The sequence below is a fragment of the Acanthaster planci genome, linkage group LG09 (assembly GCF_054643075.1).
Source record: "Acanthaster planci isolate LZ-2023a linkage group LG09, COTS_SCS, whole genome shotgun sequence".
NCBI classification, from domain to species: domain Eukaryota; kingdom Metazoa; phylum Echinodermata; class Asteroidea; order Valvatida; family Acanthasteridae; genus Acanthaster; species Acanthaster planci.
The window spans coordinates 3,638,979-3,655,383 of record NC_141785.1 but is presented as its reverse complement, the minus strand read 5'-3'; the positions used below and the strand labels follow the sequence as shown (position 1 = coordinate 3,655,383).

General features: G+C 45.2%; 1 protein-coding gene across 4 annotated transcripts in view; it reads right to left on the bottom strand.

Moving 5' to 3' along the window:
- aifm3 (apoptosis inducing factor mitochondria associated 3) overlaps positions 1-16,405 on the bottom strand; it is a 37,553-nt gene that overhangs the window by 16,211 nt on the left and 4,937 nt on the right. For 2 of the 4 annotated variants that reach the window (XM_087141105.1, XM_087141106.1), the window contains exons 3-10: positions 15,471-15,491; positions 13,820-13,988; positions 13,164-13,273; positions 12,347-12,456; positions 11,775-11,819; positions 11,268-11,349; positions 10,407-10,519; positions 384-562 (exon numbers count right to left, since the gene is read on the bottom strand). In XM_087141105.1, coding sequence (XP_086997231.1) covers positions 384-562; positions 10,407-10,519; positions 11,268-11,349; positions 11,775-11,819; positions 12,347-12,456; positions 13,164-13,273; positions 13,820-13,988; positions 15,471-15,491 — 829 coding nt within the window. Of the gene's footprint in view, positions 1-383; positions 563-10,406; positions 10,520-11,267; positions 11,350-11,774; positions 11,820-12,346; positions 12,457-13,163; positions 13,274-13,455; positions 13,693-13,819; positions 13,989-15,470; positions 15,492-16,405 lie in introns of those variants that run through there. The other 2 variants (XM_087141107.1, XM_087141108.1) reach the window with 2 other exon arrangements.

The following is a 16,405-nucleotide window of genomic DNA, read 5'->3' as shown; positions in this document are numbered from 1 at the left end:
ACAAAAATAAAAATTTGCATAAACCCTAAACGAAACAAAATAACATGGCCACATATATACAATTTTGGGTTGCATCTCTCTTTAAGGCTCTCCACTTAAGCCACTGGTAATGACAGAACATGTCACAATGTCCCCATGGGTCCACTCCTACATGTAGGTGGCCATGTTATTTGATTTCATTTCTGATTTATGCAAATTGATAATTTTTGTTCAAAATACATAGTAAAAGTTTCATACAATAATTTTGCCTTTGAAGATTCCACACAGCACTAAGAAAAGTGCACATTTATGGTCTAAAACAAAATGAGCAGTTTTGAAAAATTTTGAATAATTGATAGTGTCTGAAAACTGTCTGAGGAAACTGTGTGAGGTGGCTGTCTGACCTTCCTCCCGTTGCTAGCAGTAGGGTGTCGTAGCTGATGCTCTTGCCGTTCTTGAAGGCAACGCAGTTCAGCAGAGTGTCAACTGCAGTGGCCTCCATGTCTTTCTGAACATCAATGTCGTACACGTTGTAGAAGTCTGGCTGGCGCAGGGACAACTCAGCACCCGACGAGGTTAGAGACTATCACAACAGATCATGAAACAATGAGCAGATTTGCAGGGACAACTCAGCACCCGACAAGGTTAGAGACTATCACGACAGATCATGAAACAATGAGCAGATTTGCAGGGACAACTCAGCACCCGACAAGGTTAGAGACTATCAAGACAGATCATGAAACAATGAGCAGATTTGCAGGGACAACTCAGCACCCGACAAGGTTAGAGACTATCACGACAGATCATGAAACAATGAGCAGATTTGCAGGGACAACTCAGCACCCGACAAGGTTAGAGACTATCACGACAGATCATGAAACAATGAGCAGATTTGCAGGGACAACTCAGCACCCGACAAGGTTAGAGACTATCAAGACAGATCATGAAACAATGACAGATGGCATCAGGGATAACAAAAGTTAAATTGGAGAAATCCTTGACTTTTTCATTTCATACTTCAGGCTTTGACAAGTTTCATTTTTAAGATTCTGTTCATAACTTTACTCATTTTCCCAGACCGGACCTTGGCACTTCATTATATTCAAACTATACAAGCACCAAAAGGATCAAAGTTTGGGCAATGTGATTATTTAAGTCATTCCACTGTCACCGCCATCGCATTACTAGTCATGACTGCATCTGTCAAAGGGGATTTGTTTTGAAGCTGATGTAGGGGCCTGAACACATTGTTTATCTCAAGGGCGAGTGTAGGGGCCTGAAATAGGTACACATTGTTTATCTCAAGAACATGCCCCCCCATTTTTTATGGTTGTGCTTGCTGCTAGTACAGTGGAATCCTACAACTGTTCAGTGTAGGAGTGGTGATGGACAGGAAACGGCTGTAGAGAGGAAGTAGCACGGTGTTATGTAATGCTTCCTGGAAGGCAGTGTGGTCACATGTGGGCCATGTGTGGAGTCTTTGTTCTGAGTCACTCTGACTCCATGCTTTGTCGAAGTAACATCGACCCCAACACATGCCCTACAAGTGTCTACCTGTTTCCTTCTTTTACAGGTATGTAATGCTCTTCTTTCTTTTCATGCCAATCTATGAGGTCCTTAATAAGTAGACAAGTGATTTATATTGTTTAGATTTTTATGTAATGGCAACTAGGATGAGTCTTTGACGGGTCAGTAATTACTTGTTGGCAAGTTAGGCATGTATCATGTGGCATGAAGATTTCTTACCACTACGACATTATGCAACACGCAAGGACATGAAGTGAATCAGGGCTCGCCTAAACCCGCACTTTGATTTTTCTAACTTTTAATAACTAGGCCCACTGGGGAGTGAATTCATTGCGTATTTGTATCAGCAAACTCTTTCAGGCGTGTGGTAGATACTGCCTGAATTAGGCCCTTTGGCCATGCTAATTGAGTGGAGTGTAACAGGTCAAAATGCGAATCCAGTACAGAGCATGCTGTAGCCTAATTGACCAACTGATAGATTTGGATTGGAACCTAAGGTGTTCATGTTTCTTGTTATAGTGTGGACAGTTATAGTTTCGTGTAAAGAATCGATACTGAGGAATCGATACTGAATGTTCGATACTGGGACCACGGTGTGCGTAGTATCGATTTTTGGTAATCTCAAGGATTAGATTTATTAGTAGTAAGTAACAGATAATGTATTTAAGTTTAGACTCTGACTCCATGCTTTGTCGAAGTAACATCGACCCCAACACATGCCCTACAAGTGTCTACCTGTTTCCTTCTTTTACAGTTTGGAGTCATAATTTTAATGTGCACCCTCACGGTGACTTGTACCGGTCACCTGGGGTGTAACATTTGGCGACCACGAAGGGACTGGTGTGTTCAATCCATCTAAGGGGGAAGGAACGCCAACACCTGTCCAGTGACCATGAACCACGGAGCAAGTTTCTCGACGAAAAGTATCAGCAGACGAGCAGTTCCTGGCCGGATGTCAAGTTGAAAGGGAGCGGAGGCCAGGACCAAGACAGCGAGGAGTGTGGGACCAGTGGCACAAGTAGTGGGGGACCGACTGAGCCAGTAATACTGCAAGGCAGGTTGCAGCCCCAGGAATGCCAATTAGCCCATCAGACGCCATGGAGGGGTCAGCCTTTGTGAAGTTTCAGCAGGTCATCCGCCAAGTTGCAGAAATGGGACCTGCTGAACTCCTTCGAGTTTATCAGCACCTGAAAATCCCAGGCCAGGAAGGCATCAGTGGAGAAGCAGCTGACGGTCGGAAGTTACTCCGGCTCATAAACCGTCACCTCCATGGAGATGAGATCCATGATACAGAAGATGAAGGTCTTGCTCTGTTTGAAAGCATCTTGTTATTCATCTCAGAGCTCCAAGAACAGACCAGTGAGACAAAGGAATCGGAAGTAAAGCCAGAACCACCAAAGCCCACGGTACCGAAACCAAGCATGTTGGCACTAGCTCGCAGAGAGTTCAAAATAGCAGGGCAGATAGGGGAGCCAGGACAACGAGACCGGTTGTCATTCTTAAGCCTTGCCCACCAGATCGAAAGCGGCCTGACGAAAGGTTATCCTGAGAGCGAGGTTGTTGAGGCAGTGATCAGGGCAGTTGTTCCAGGGTCATCTCTGCGCAGCTATTTGGAGGGGAGGACGGAGTTGACTCTTCCCAGCCTTCGGCGGGTGCTGAGGTCGCATTTCAAAGAGAAAAATGCCACCGAGCTCTATCACCAACTGTCCCGAGTGGCCCAACAGGACAAGGAGTCAGCGCAGAATTTTCTCCTCAAGGCCTTAGATCTGCGCCAGAAGGTGACGTTCGCGAGCAAGGAAGCTGATTCGGGGCTCTCATATGACAGCAAATTAGTACAGAGTATGTTCCTCCATGCTGTGCTGACTGGCCTGAGAAGCGATGCAGTGAGGAGTGAACTTCGACCCCTCTTACAGGACCAGAGCATCACTGATGAGTGCTTATTGGAGAAAGTCAATGTTGCGGACAGCCACGAAGCTGAACGTCGGGAAAAACTAGGGCACCAGCGGACTGCCGCGGTCAAAGCAGTAGAGCACAACTCTGCCGAGGAGGGGCCAAGCAAGAAGCCAAAACCAAAGGAGGGAACCCTGATGACAGAACTGGCGGAGCTGAAGGCAGGAATCGCGGAGATTGCAAGTATGAAACAGCAACTTGCGAGTCTGCAAGAGGCTCTGAATCCCAGCATGCCCGGTAGTTGGCAGTACAATCGATCAACAAGTGCAACCCGAGTCCGAAACCGAGGTTGCAGCTCTTGCCAAGAACAAGGAAGGGGAGACGGCTGCAGTCACTGTTTCATCTGTGGCTCCAGTGAACATTACGCCCGTGGATGTCGACAGCGCAGATGGAACTATCAGGGAAACGGCCGGCGGTTGCTGCCGAGGGACGACCAGTAACCGCCCAGCACGCCAACCTTAAGTCCCACGTCTTTCCAATAGCCACCAGGATGCGGACACACGTCAGCCGACTGGTAGGTGAGAGATGTCTGGTTAACTGTTTCATCAATGGCGTAAGAACCAAAGCACTGTGGGATACGGGAGCCCAGGTCTCCATCCTGCCAGCAGAATGGCATGCAATGTACCTGCCACAAGAAAAACTGAGACCTCTTTCTGAGCTACTAGGAGGTGACACTCTGGGACTGACAGCAGCCAACGGCACTGATATCCCATTTGATGGATGGGTGGATGTCTCCTTCAGGCTATCGACCGGACAGCCACACGCTATAAATGTGCCCGTCTTGGTCACAAGGGGCATTGACGGGGTACCCATCATAGGCTATAATGTCATTGAAGAAATAGTCACACGGGGGGATACTCCGCGACCAACTGATGTTGTCAAGGCGGCATTTCCGGCCATGTGTAAGGGAGAGATCAAAGCTCTTACCAGTCTCATTCAACAGAAGGGTCCACAGGAAGTGGGAGATGTGGTCGCCGGAAAAAGAGATATCCACATTCCGACCAGGGGCTGTATTATGGTGTCATGCCGGGTGAAGTCAGACAGCGTTACTCAGGGAACTACCGCCCTGTTTGAACCAACGATGAACAGTACACTCCATGAGGACCTCCAAATTGACCCTTGCATGGTCAGGGTAGAGAGAAGAAGAGGAGTTTTCTGTGTGTCCATTGCTGTGGCTAATTTAGCCAACACTGATATCGTTTTGAAGAGACGAACCAGTCTGGGCACTATAGAGTTGATAGAGTCAGCCACAACAGTCCGAACAAGCTGCCCTGCCCCAAAGGTCAACTCAGTAACAGCGCAAGACAACCGCGACACATGGGTTCCTCCGGTCGATATCAGCCATTTGACAGCACACCAACAACAACTAGTCACCCAGATGTTGAGAGAAGAAGCCAGTGTTTTCTCTAAAGATGACAGCGATATGGGATGTATCACAGATTTGAACATGCACATCCGCCTCAAAGACGATGAGCCAGTGCAGAAATCGTATACATCTGTACCCCCTCCACTCTACAGTGAAGTCAAGATGTATTTAAGGGATCTGCTGAGCCGTGGGTGGATAGAGAAATCAGAATCCCCATACTCTTCACCTGTAGTATGCGTGCGAAAGAAGGATGGCTCATTACGCCTCTGCATCGATTACAGGGAGTTGAACCAGAAGACGATACCTGATAGACAACCAATTCCACGAATACAAGATGTCCTGGACGGTCTCGGTGGAAACCAATGGTTTTCCACACTTGATCAGGGTAAAGCATACCACCAGGGCTTCATGGCAACAGAGAGCAAACCAAAAACAGCCTTCATCACCCCGTGGGGTTTGTATGAATGGAATAGGATCCCCTTCGGTCTCACCAATGCTCCCGCCGTTTTTCAACGCTGTATGGAGAACTGCCTTGAAGGACTGGTTGGCGAAATTGCGGTGGTGTACCTTGATGACATCTTGGTGTATGGGAAAACCTTTGAAGAACACCTTGAGAACGTGCGCAAAGTCCTCAGACGGCTCCAGGTGAAGGGTGTCAAATTGAAACCAAGCAAATGTTCATTGTTCCAGAAGGAAGTGAGGTATTTGGGGAGGATCATCGGAAGTGATGGCTACAAGATGGACCCTGCGGATGTCGAGGCAGTGGAGGCGCTACGAGGAAAGAAACCTAGCACTGTTGGTGAGCTAAGAAAACTTCTGGGTCTTCTTGGCTATTACCGACAGTATATTCAGAATTTTTCCACGATCGCTAAGCCCCTCTATGACCTGCTGAAGAAGCCAAGCCCAGAAGTCAATGGCCCATCAAGCCATGGTACAACACAGCTAACATCTAAGTCAGGAAGGAAGCCTGTGACAAGAAAGAGTGTACAGGTGTCGTCACGGCAACCCATTGAATGGGAAGCAGCACACCAGAAAGTGTTGGAACAGTTGCTTAGCTTTCTCACCAGCCCCCCTGTGATGGGTTTCCCAGACCATCAGCAACCTTTCATTTTGCACACGGATGCTTCAAACGAGGGATTAGGAGCAGTCTTGTACCAGCGGCAAGATGGAAAGATGAGAGTGATTGGTTATGGGTCGCGGACGCTTACACCAGCAGAAAAGAATTACAATCTGCACTCTGGAAAACTTGAGTTTCTTGCCCTAAAGTGGGCGATCACTGAAAAGTTCAGGGACTATCTGTACTATGCTCCCTCCTTCACAGTGTACACTGACAATAATCCCCTGACTTACATTCTGACTTCCGCCAAGCTTAATGCAACTGGACATCGTTGGGTAGCAGAATTGGCCGACTTCAATTTTTCAATCAAGTACCGCCCAGGGAAGTCCAATGCAGATGCCGATGTTCTTTCCCGTATGCCACTCAATATCGAAGACTACACAGCCCAGTGTACCAGTGAAATAAGCCCACGTCATCTCGGTGCTACTGTTGACGCCGTTCGAGCAGAAAGTTCTGGATGCTTCCCATGGGTCGGTGCACTGACCATGTCTACTTCAAGCCCCGATGATAATGTGGCGAACCTTAATGAGATTCCAAGAGCAGAAATCAAGGTAGCGCAAAGAGAAGAGGAGGATATGAGACAACTCATACAGTCCCTGGAAAATGGCCGTCGGCCGGATAAGCAGAGCCAAGAGTGCAAATCCAGAAACATTAGTGCTCTTCTTCGAGAATGGGACAAACTCGAGCTGGATGCTGACGGAATTCTCCATCGAAGGGCAGGTGGTAAGCTGCAATTGGTCCTTCCAAAGAAATATCACCCAGTGGTCTACAAAGAATTACACAAGGAAATGGGTCATCTTGGCGTTGAACGTGTGGTTCACCTCGCTCGCGACCGATTCTATTGGCCTCGCATGCAAAGGGACATTGAGCACTTTGTGACCAGTGTTTGTCGGTGTTTGCAACAGAAGAAACCGAGCCGTCAAACCCGAGAGCCTCTTCAGCCAATAGCCACTACCACTCCATTTGAACTGGTGTCTATTGACTTCCTTCATCTGGAACGAAGTGTTGGGGGATATGAGTACATTTTAGTAGTAATGGACCATTTCACCAGATTTGCCCAGGCGTACCCTACAACAAACAAGTCAGGCAAGACGGTGGCAGATAAGATTTTCAATGACTTTGTTCTCAGATTCGGGTTCCCAAGCAGACTGCATCATGACCAAGGCAGGGAGTTCGAGAATCAACTGTTCAAGCGGCTCCAGCAACTGTCCGGTGTCACTCCGTCGAGAACCACCCCATACCACCCCCAAGGGAACGGCCAGGTGGAGCGATTCAACCGCACGCTCTTGGGGATGCTTCGGACTCTGCCTGAGAAGGAGAAGAGCCGCTGGAAAGATGCAGTGAACAAAGTGGTACACGCCTACAACTGTACACGTTCAGAGAGCACAGGATTCTCGCCATTCTACCTCCTGTATGGACGCCCCCCTCGTCTCCCAATTGATCTAGCCTTTGGGTTACCAAGGACAGGCACGGCTGCAAAGGACCCCCACGACTACAGTCGGCAGTGGAGGAGACAAATGGAAGATGCCTATGAGACTGCAAGGAGAAATGCGGAGAGGTCCTCCAGCCGAGGCAAGCACTATTATGACAAGAAGGTATGCAGTTCTGTGCTCCAACCTGGCGACAGAGTTCTGGTGCGGAACTTGAATGAAAATGGTGGGCCTGGAAAACTACGCGCATACTGGGAACGTGAAGTTCACACTGTTGTGAAGCGAGTAGCTGAGGACTCCCCTGTCTATGAACTCCGCCCAGAGAGCGGCGAGGGACGAAAACGAACTCTTCACAGGAACTTGTTGCTGCCCTGTGACTTCTTGACCAGCGAAAAGCCAAGTGTGGAAAGGACAGTGTCCAGTGCCACCACACCAGGCCCTACCAACCGACGCCAGCCAGCACCGAGTGTGAGGGAGGATGCGAGTGACTCCGACAGTTCTGAAGATGATACCATAGTATCCATTCAGAACACCACCCCCCGAGAAGTCCCCAAACCCCCAGTCCCAGCTCCGAGGCGCACAAAACAAACAAGTCACATTGGATGGCATGTCGCAAAACCAGAGCTTGTCCGCGGAACTCCCTCAGGGTTGAACCAGGATGCACAGGAGTTCATCCCAGCCAGCGAGCAACAGACGGAGGGAACTGCTACATCTGCCCCTCGACTGATGGTGACTGGACCAGTTGAAACATCGCCCGCAATGTCACCGCCAGCTACCGTTCCGGAGCATGTAACTGCTGCCGAACCAGATACCATTTCTGCACCAGTCACTACCCACGAACCAGGAGTACATGACCGGTCACCTATGACGGCTGAACCTGCCCGACAAGATTTCCAAGAGGAGACTGATCGACCTTCCAGCGACGCACCTGGAGATGATCCATGCCTCGCCAGGGACGAAAGACGCTACCCCATGCGACAGCGCCACCCACCACAGCGACTTGCTTTTCAGCAGCTTGGTGAGCCTTGCCAGGATCAAGGATCAGTGAGGGCCGTGCAAACAAACAGCTTACCGATGTACGGATTGCATGCTACGACACTACAACGACCGCCGTCCACTTGGTGGCCTCCGACCCCTGGGCACTGGAACACCCCAGTGATGCAACTCGGGCCACAGATGCAGGTGCTGCCATGGCAACAGTGGTACCCAACACCACCGCACCCAGCGCCACTGTACCCAGCGTCACCGTACCTAGCTTCACCGTACCCAGCATAGTGATGAGTGACACTAAACCCAGCTAATAACTCCACAGTCATTTCAGACACTAAGTAATTTATGTTTTTATTAGTTGTTCGGAAATGTTGAGGACAACATTTACTTTTTCAGGGGCGAGTGTAGGGGCCTGAACACATTGTTTATCTCAAGGGCGAGTGTAGGGGCCTGAAATAGGTACACATTGTTTATCTCAAGAACATGCCCCCCCATTTTTTATGGTTGTGCTTGCTGCTAGTACAGTGGAATCCTACAACTGTTCAGTGTAGGAGTGGTGATGGACAGGAAACGGCTGTAGAGAGGAAGTAGCACGGTGTTATGTAATGCTTCCTGGAAGGCAGTGTGGTCACATGTGGGCCATGTGTGGAGTCTTTGTTCTGAGTCACTCTGACTCCATGCTTTGTCGAAGTAACATCGACCCCAACACATGCCCTACAAGTGTCTACCTGTTTCCTTCTTTTACAGGTATGTAATGCTCTTCTTTCTTTTCATGCCAATCTATGAGGTCCTTAATAAGTAGACAAGTGATTTATATTGTTTAGATTTTTATGTAATGGCAACTAGGATGAGTCTTTGACGGGTCAGTAATTACTTGTTGGCAAGTTAGGCATGTATCATGTGGCATGAAGATTTCTTACCACTACGACATTATGCAACACGCAAGGACATGAAGTGAATCAGGGCTCGCCTAAACCCGCACTTTGATTTTTCTAACTTTTAATAACTAGGCCCACTGGGGAGTGAATTCATTGCGTATTTGTATCAGCAAACTCTTTCAGGCGTGTGGTAGATACTGCCTGAATTAGGCCCTTTGGCCATGCTAATTGAGTGGAGTGTAACAGGTCAAAATGCGAATCCAGTACAGAGCATGCTGTAGCCTAATTGACCAACTGATAGATTTGGATTGGAACCTAAGGTGTTCATGTTTCTTGTTATAGTGTGGACAGTTATAGTTTCGTGTAAAGAATCGATACTGAGGAATCGATACTGAATGTTCGATACTGGGACCACGGTGTGCGTAGTATCGATTTTTGGTAATCTCAAGGATTAGATTTATTAGTAGTAAGTAACAGATAATGTATTTAAGTTTAGACTCTGACTCCATGCTTTGTCGAAGTAACATCGACCCCAACACATGCCCTACAAGTGTCTACCTGTTTCCTTCTTTTACAGTTTGGAGTCATAATTTTAATGTGCACCCTCACGGTGACTTGTACCGGTCACCTGGGGTGTAACACTGACAATCCAAATCTCACTGCACTGGGCACTTCATGTACATTCAACAAGTAAATCATTCGAAGACTTGAAGCGATGCATGGCGGAAGTACTAAATTAGGTTGGGCTTGTGGTTGCACCATGTACGAGGTAGAATCTCTTTTATCACGATCGGTTCTTCTCAGAACCACACACTCATTTATAAAGAGATTCTTCCGTGTATATGATGCGACTGCAAGCCTAACTTAATTTAAATCACTCTAATACTAGATCTACATAACTCTTTAGCACACTAAAGTAACGTAACCTGACCAACTATGCAACAAATGAACAAGACAACTTTAGAAACATCCATGTGGAATACGCTCAAACAAAATGCCAACTTCTGATCTGTTCAGTACTTGACCCGCTAGCTTGGGTTAATGTTTTTTTCAATAGTTTTCATCTTTTCTTTCAAATTTTCCACTTCTTCTGGGGAGGAAACTGTTTAAATACTTGACAAAAAGGCAACATACTGTTTCCACGACACCACGTCATCCCCTCTGCTCACCTTACTGAGTTTGGGCCTGTCATATGGAAGATGCTTTTCCTTAGTTGCCATGACAATGTGACCTTTGAACCCTTCTTGCCTCAGAGTCTCTGCACACGTGGCTGCTGCACCACCTGCGGAGAAATGAAAATATTGAACAAGTCTGCAGTTTTGGTCATGAAGTTCTACTTTGTCTGGCTCATATGATTCTCAAAAATCTGCTCATGGTTACCATTGGCATCTTGAATAGTTGGCAATTGAACACTTGTGTACAAATGATCAGCAATACATTCACACACTAGCAAGACATTGCTGCATAGGTGAGACAGCACTGATATGCTGGGCTGCGCTCATTCTAAATACGGGAAAGTATGGTGAATTTTTTTCTTTTCAACTGTAGCACACAACAGTCATTTATGTAGGGTCTGGGTTGAGGAAATTGTCATCAATTTGTTTCAAATTTGGTCTGCACTTTACTACAAGGGGGTCCCGCAGCACTGTGCTTAGCGAGCACACAGTTGTCTGACTACGGCAAGGATCAATTCATGAGAGTTGGTAAGCAGTTGGCAAAGATGAGCATGTTAAATTTCTGCAGACCTCTATGATGACAATGTTGCTGTGAAGCTTTGTTATCATGCCTAATGTCAGTGGGAGGAAGCAGGGGGGGTTGTGTGGCTCATCTGGCTTCTAGATTGGCACATCTGATTCTTCTCTGGGCTACGAAACTCAGGAGTGTTCGCAGGGTGCTGACACAGACTCATTCTGAGTAGAGTTCGCTGTTGTCATCAGTGAGCGTGGGTCATTTGGTTACCCACATGTACATCCGAGTGCCCCAATAAAGGCTTTTATTATTATCATGGCTGTTACAGTTAAAGATCTTACCTCCACCGATGATGAGAATAGTCTTGTCGCTGTCTGGTGATCTGCAAGACATGTCTTTGATGCGCTTGTGCGATGCTAAAGCCTGTAAATAAGCCCACAGTACTGGTGAATTTCTTAAAAAATAAGGCATCAGTGTGTGCGTGTGTAATTGTAACGTTATGAAAGGCTACACTAAAGGGTCATCTATAGCAGTTTGCTTCATAGTATTGCACCCAAGAGGCAGGTTCAAAACTCACTTCAGTCAATGTTGTGTTGAGACAAGATGAGTGGGCATATCCCTTACTTCTAAAACCAATTTAAGGGTATTGTGTGTTGGTTTCATATGTTTAGCGGCCTCTCGTTTGACATGTTTGAATGCACCTGAAATGAAGGGACGTAACTACCTCAAAACATGAGTTGGGATTGGATGAAGGAAAGGGGAGTCAGGCCAGTTTTCTCAGTATCCATCAATGTTAACAAGCATCTTGTAACTTGGTGATGTACGAGAAAAAAATGCTTGTATCTTACCTTCTTTCTGGACTTGACAATGACATCTTCACCGTCTACTCTGACCTGAAATTTACAATTAAAAATCACCCAACTTAAAAGGTATTGCACAGAGGTCATTATCATCACAATGACATATTTTCGAGTATTTTCTAGTTGCACTTAAGTAATGCAGGAGGTCTTTAATTCAAGCAGAGGCGTAGTGACTGGGGGTGTGTGGGGAGGTGTGGCACCCCCCAATCATTGATTCCAGTCGGCAAGTAGAGCTTTGGTCGGCAAACGAATCCAAAATTGATACATACACCATGTACGTTGGCTGTCAGCATTTCCCCTGAAGCATGAAATGTAGCATACCACAGATTTCCATTTTCCGCACTTGTGAATTTTATACAACATGAGGTTGGCAAACAAGTTACAAGCCGGCAAATTGACTCTGGCACACCCCACCCCCAAAAAATGTCTTCGCTACGCCCCTGAATTCAAGTCCAAAAGAGTTATATTTGTGTGACCACTTTTCCAGTCTTCTCAGAATGAACTGTACATACATGTACAATTCTTTAACAGCGGAAGGTAAAACCTGACACTAAAACTACCTCGAACTTGGCGACACTATCCAATCCAGGGAAGTCCTCTATGTCTCCCGTCTTGGCATTGAAGCAAGCCCCATGCCATGGGCACCGCACACGTCCATTACTCAGTACACCTGCATGAACCAAGACAATAAACAATGTACTGAAGACAATGACAATTAAGAATAAGCCTGATCTCTTCCTTTCTGTAAAAGACAAATTAACTAAGGCTGTGTATGAATTATCTGGGCGTGGCCTAAAATTATGCACAAGTTTATGTCAGTTGCCTAAGCATTAACTTCAAAAGTCAAAACCAATTCGACGGATCCCTTTCAATTTTGTTTTTCTTTATGTTGTCTTTTATGTTCCCTCATCTTAAAAGACATTTTAAACTGTTTATTTTTTGTGAAGGAGGCTAGTACAGACTGGAAACCAAGGACTTCATTTGTTCATAGCTGAAGTCCATGAAAATTTATAATTACATGTATGTGACATAAGGTACATGTTGTTACATGTACATATTAAAACCCTCCTATGCAAAGGTGCATTCTCAACACAGTTGTCCCGTCAAAAGCAGTCAAGTGACATGTGATATGTCTACATGTATGTACTGTACGGGGGAAGTGGAAGGAGTTTTTGACGGTTACAGAAAATGGAACATTTGGAAATGGAAAACCACAATTGCAAATTGCACACTGTGATTTGCTTAAACATCATAAATAGTTGGGCATTTTAATTCTATAGTAAGAGTGAAAGAGATCCTTTGATGTATTCAAATGGAAACAATATCATGGGATTGCAAGACTGTACTTATAGATACAAGCTTGTCAATTGGCCAAACCTTTAATGAGCGGTGCTCCATAGTGTGTGCACTTGTGACCAATAGCACTGAACTCTCCTAGCTGCTTGATCAGGAGGGCCTTCCCCTGTCCCACTTCAACCTCGCGCATCCTGTGAAACACAAGCTAGTAATTTTAAACAAGGGACGGCGTACCAGTGTCTTGCCTTGCTGGAATGCACTGTCACATTTTCAACTGGTTCCCTCTCTATCTGCTACTCTTGGTCTCAACAAACTTGTGCAATTTTTTCATGTACTGTACATGTACTGTTTCATGTACTCTGCATGTACTTACTAACAAATCAAGGCTCCGGGTACCAGCTATGTGACTGTGTACCAGTGTCTGCTTCTAAAAGCCAGTTAGTTTTGTCCAGCTTAACCTGTGCTCAAACGAAGTTAAAGCCAAGATTAACTTTAATCGATGCTTAGAATATTGTCAGTGACATATCAATAAACCACTTGGTTTTTCATTACTTCCAAGACCTAGCAGACATAAACACCAATCTTTTGTTTTTCTCGTTATCAGCCAGCACATCTGTGAACACACCACAATTTTATGATGTTAACAGCAAAAAAGACCTCGTACATGTAAGTCAACGACCTATAGCAATCTTGAACGCCAACGCATGCAGCCGCTTCCAGCAAGTCTGCTTACGTACTCTCCATCCTTGAGATCGTCAACTTTGCAGACAGTAGCTTCGATGAAGATGTCGCCGTCGGTGTCTTGTGACGAGGCCTGGTTCTTGCCTGCAGCCTTGTGAGCTGGGATGCCTGATGATGATGCCTTGCCCTTACCGTTGCTCTGGTTACCTCCACTATCGGGAGCATCTTTGTAACCAAATGAAAACATTTCATTTACAAGTACTTTTGTACAGGAAATTTCATCACTAGATGAGGGTCAACAAAACATCATACACTGCAAAAGCATGAGGCAGAGAGAACGTGACCCTGGCAGGTCGATGCCAAATTAGTTCATATGAGTGATCTGTGTGGATGGCTTACATGTATTTTCAAAGCACCTGTCTCCTTTGTCAAACATCACGTAAAGATTTTTACGTGAGCATTTGATTTCTTCTATGTGACTCTATCTACCTTTACAAGGAAGCTCTCAAAGAAAACACGGTGAAATCTACACGTAAGGCACCTTGTGAGACATTTATGCAAACTTACAATGTGCAAAACAGCATGGAAGATTTACATGTGGTGTGTACTGACATGTGTCTAAGAGGAAATAAACAAGAAATAAATCTGCCCACAGAAAGCAAACTTGACAAGCTGACGAGCAGTTAAGGCCAACTCTGTGGGCTTTCTTGTAAAAAGGCATGTGTAACCTACCGTACATAATGCAAGACAATCCCGAAAATGTGTTACACTGCATGCACACCCTGCACCATCTGTGAAGTCTGTGCAGGCACTGTTACCCTCAGTGCAGTCTACATGTACCGGTACATGTAAGACCTCTGGTTTGAAATCAGACAAAGTGCATGTGCCCACTGCTTTCTGTGATTAGGGGTGTACATGTACATGGGTAATTCCAGAAATTAGGGATCCCAAAGTGTGACATTTTCATGTCCCTGTTACATCTGACCTTTGTTATTTGACATGGAAATATCACCAGAATCGATTTCAAACTACATGTATTTCTATTTGTTTGACGGGTAATTTGCATTAATTCATCACTCTTGGAAATTAGAAAATGTGTTCTGAACTTACAAAATCAAATGTCAGATGTGACAGGGACATGAAAAAAATGGACCTCTAATTTCTGGGATTACCCGTATAAAATACTTGACTAATTTTCATCTTCATGCGCACAAATTCAGGCATCGTCCTGAGAGAGGAACATCCTTCAGCCTGTGTACATGGTACCATGTAGTGATGCCATCCAGTGTCTAGGCAATTCAATCTCCTTTGTTTAACCATCGAGTTGACATTTACAAATGGCTGCCACATGATATTGTCATTTATCAAGGATGAATTGGACAGGTTAAGGCGGCCGTATTCGTCATAACTATAGTCACAGCCCTTTTAAGTTTCACAATTGGTGGGCAAATTATAATAGGTAAAACCAGAGCTGCAAAAACAAGCCTTTTTAAATTAATGGCAGATCACAATGGAAATCAAATTAAAACCTGCATACATAAATAGCTGGCTTGTAAAAAAACGCAGACTACAAATTGGCTATGCAAGCTGTGCAAAAGTGCTAAATGTTAATTTATGTACAAAACGGAGTTACAGTCTACAGCTATGGAGCATCTAACTGCAGTAGCACAACCAAAAAGCCACAAAGACAACTTTACATGTACTCACCAGTAGACTTAAAAGAAATACCTGTTTATGACAAGCACAAATAAAAAAACACAATTTGTGACAAACGAAAAATGCAAACAAATCCAAATAATAAATTTCAAATCAACTGAAGCAACTACTGAAGCCCATTAAATCAAACATCAAACTATGCTGCGGAAGAAAGCTGTGAACAGGTAAAGACAACTGAAATATTTAAATTCAATTTCAAAATGTCCGCATCCCTTACACCAAACATGAACAACCTCAAGGCCCAAATTAAGACTATTCAGCAAGTTGCAGCATCAATGTACATTACATGTGCATCATTTTACATGTATAAGCTATTGAATTTCGCAACATACATGTACATACTGCATTCGGGTTGTAATTGATGTAAGTGTCAGGTATGATGTCAGGGCCAAAATTGGAGGGAAAAAAATCTGACTTTCTTATCCCTGAGATCAATAAATAAGGGTAAATATAAAAAAGCATTTGGGGGAGGGGGTGCAATGGAGATTTTAACTTTCAACTTCCGTTGGGTGTGCCTGGCTAACTTATGTATGTGGATGTACATGTATTCATCCTATCCTCGAGTCATTTCTCTGAAGGTCAAGTTTAAAAACCTTTTTCAACATAAATTACCATGGCTGGCTACTTCGTTTGTATAAGCTAGCTTTGGGTGTAAGTTTCATCAGCTTTACGACTAAACAAAGATGTAAAGTGGATTAATGATGTGCAGCATGCAAGGTGAAACTAAGCCTAACTCCTTGTCCTAAAAACCAAATCAGGTGTTTGAGTTAAACTATGTACATGTAGAATACACAACAATGTTAAACTGAAGAGGCACAGATTGAGTTTGTTAGCTTTGTCTGCTAACGAATTCGAAGCCTTGCCAGAATTTGTTAACTTTCAACTCCTTGCAGGATCCCCTGCAGGATCTCTTTTTAACTCCTTAG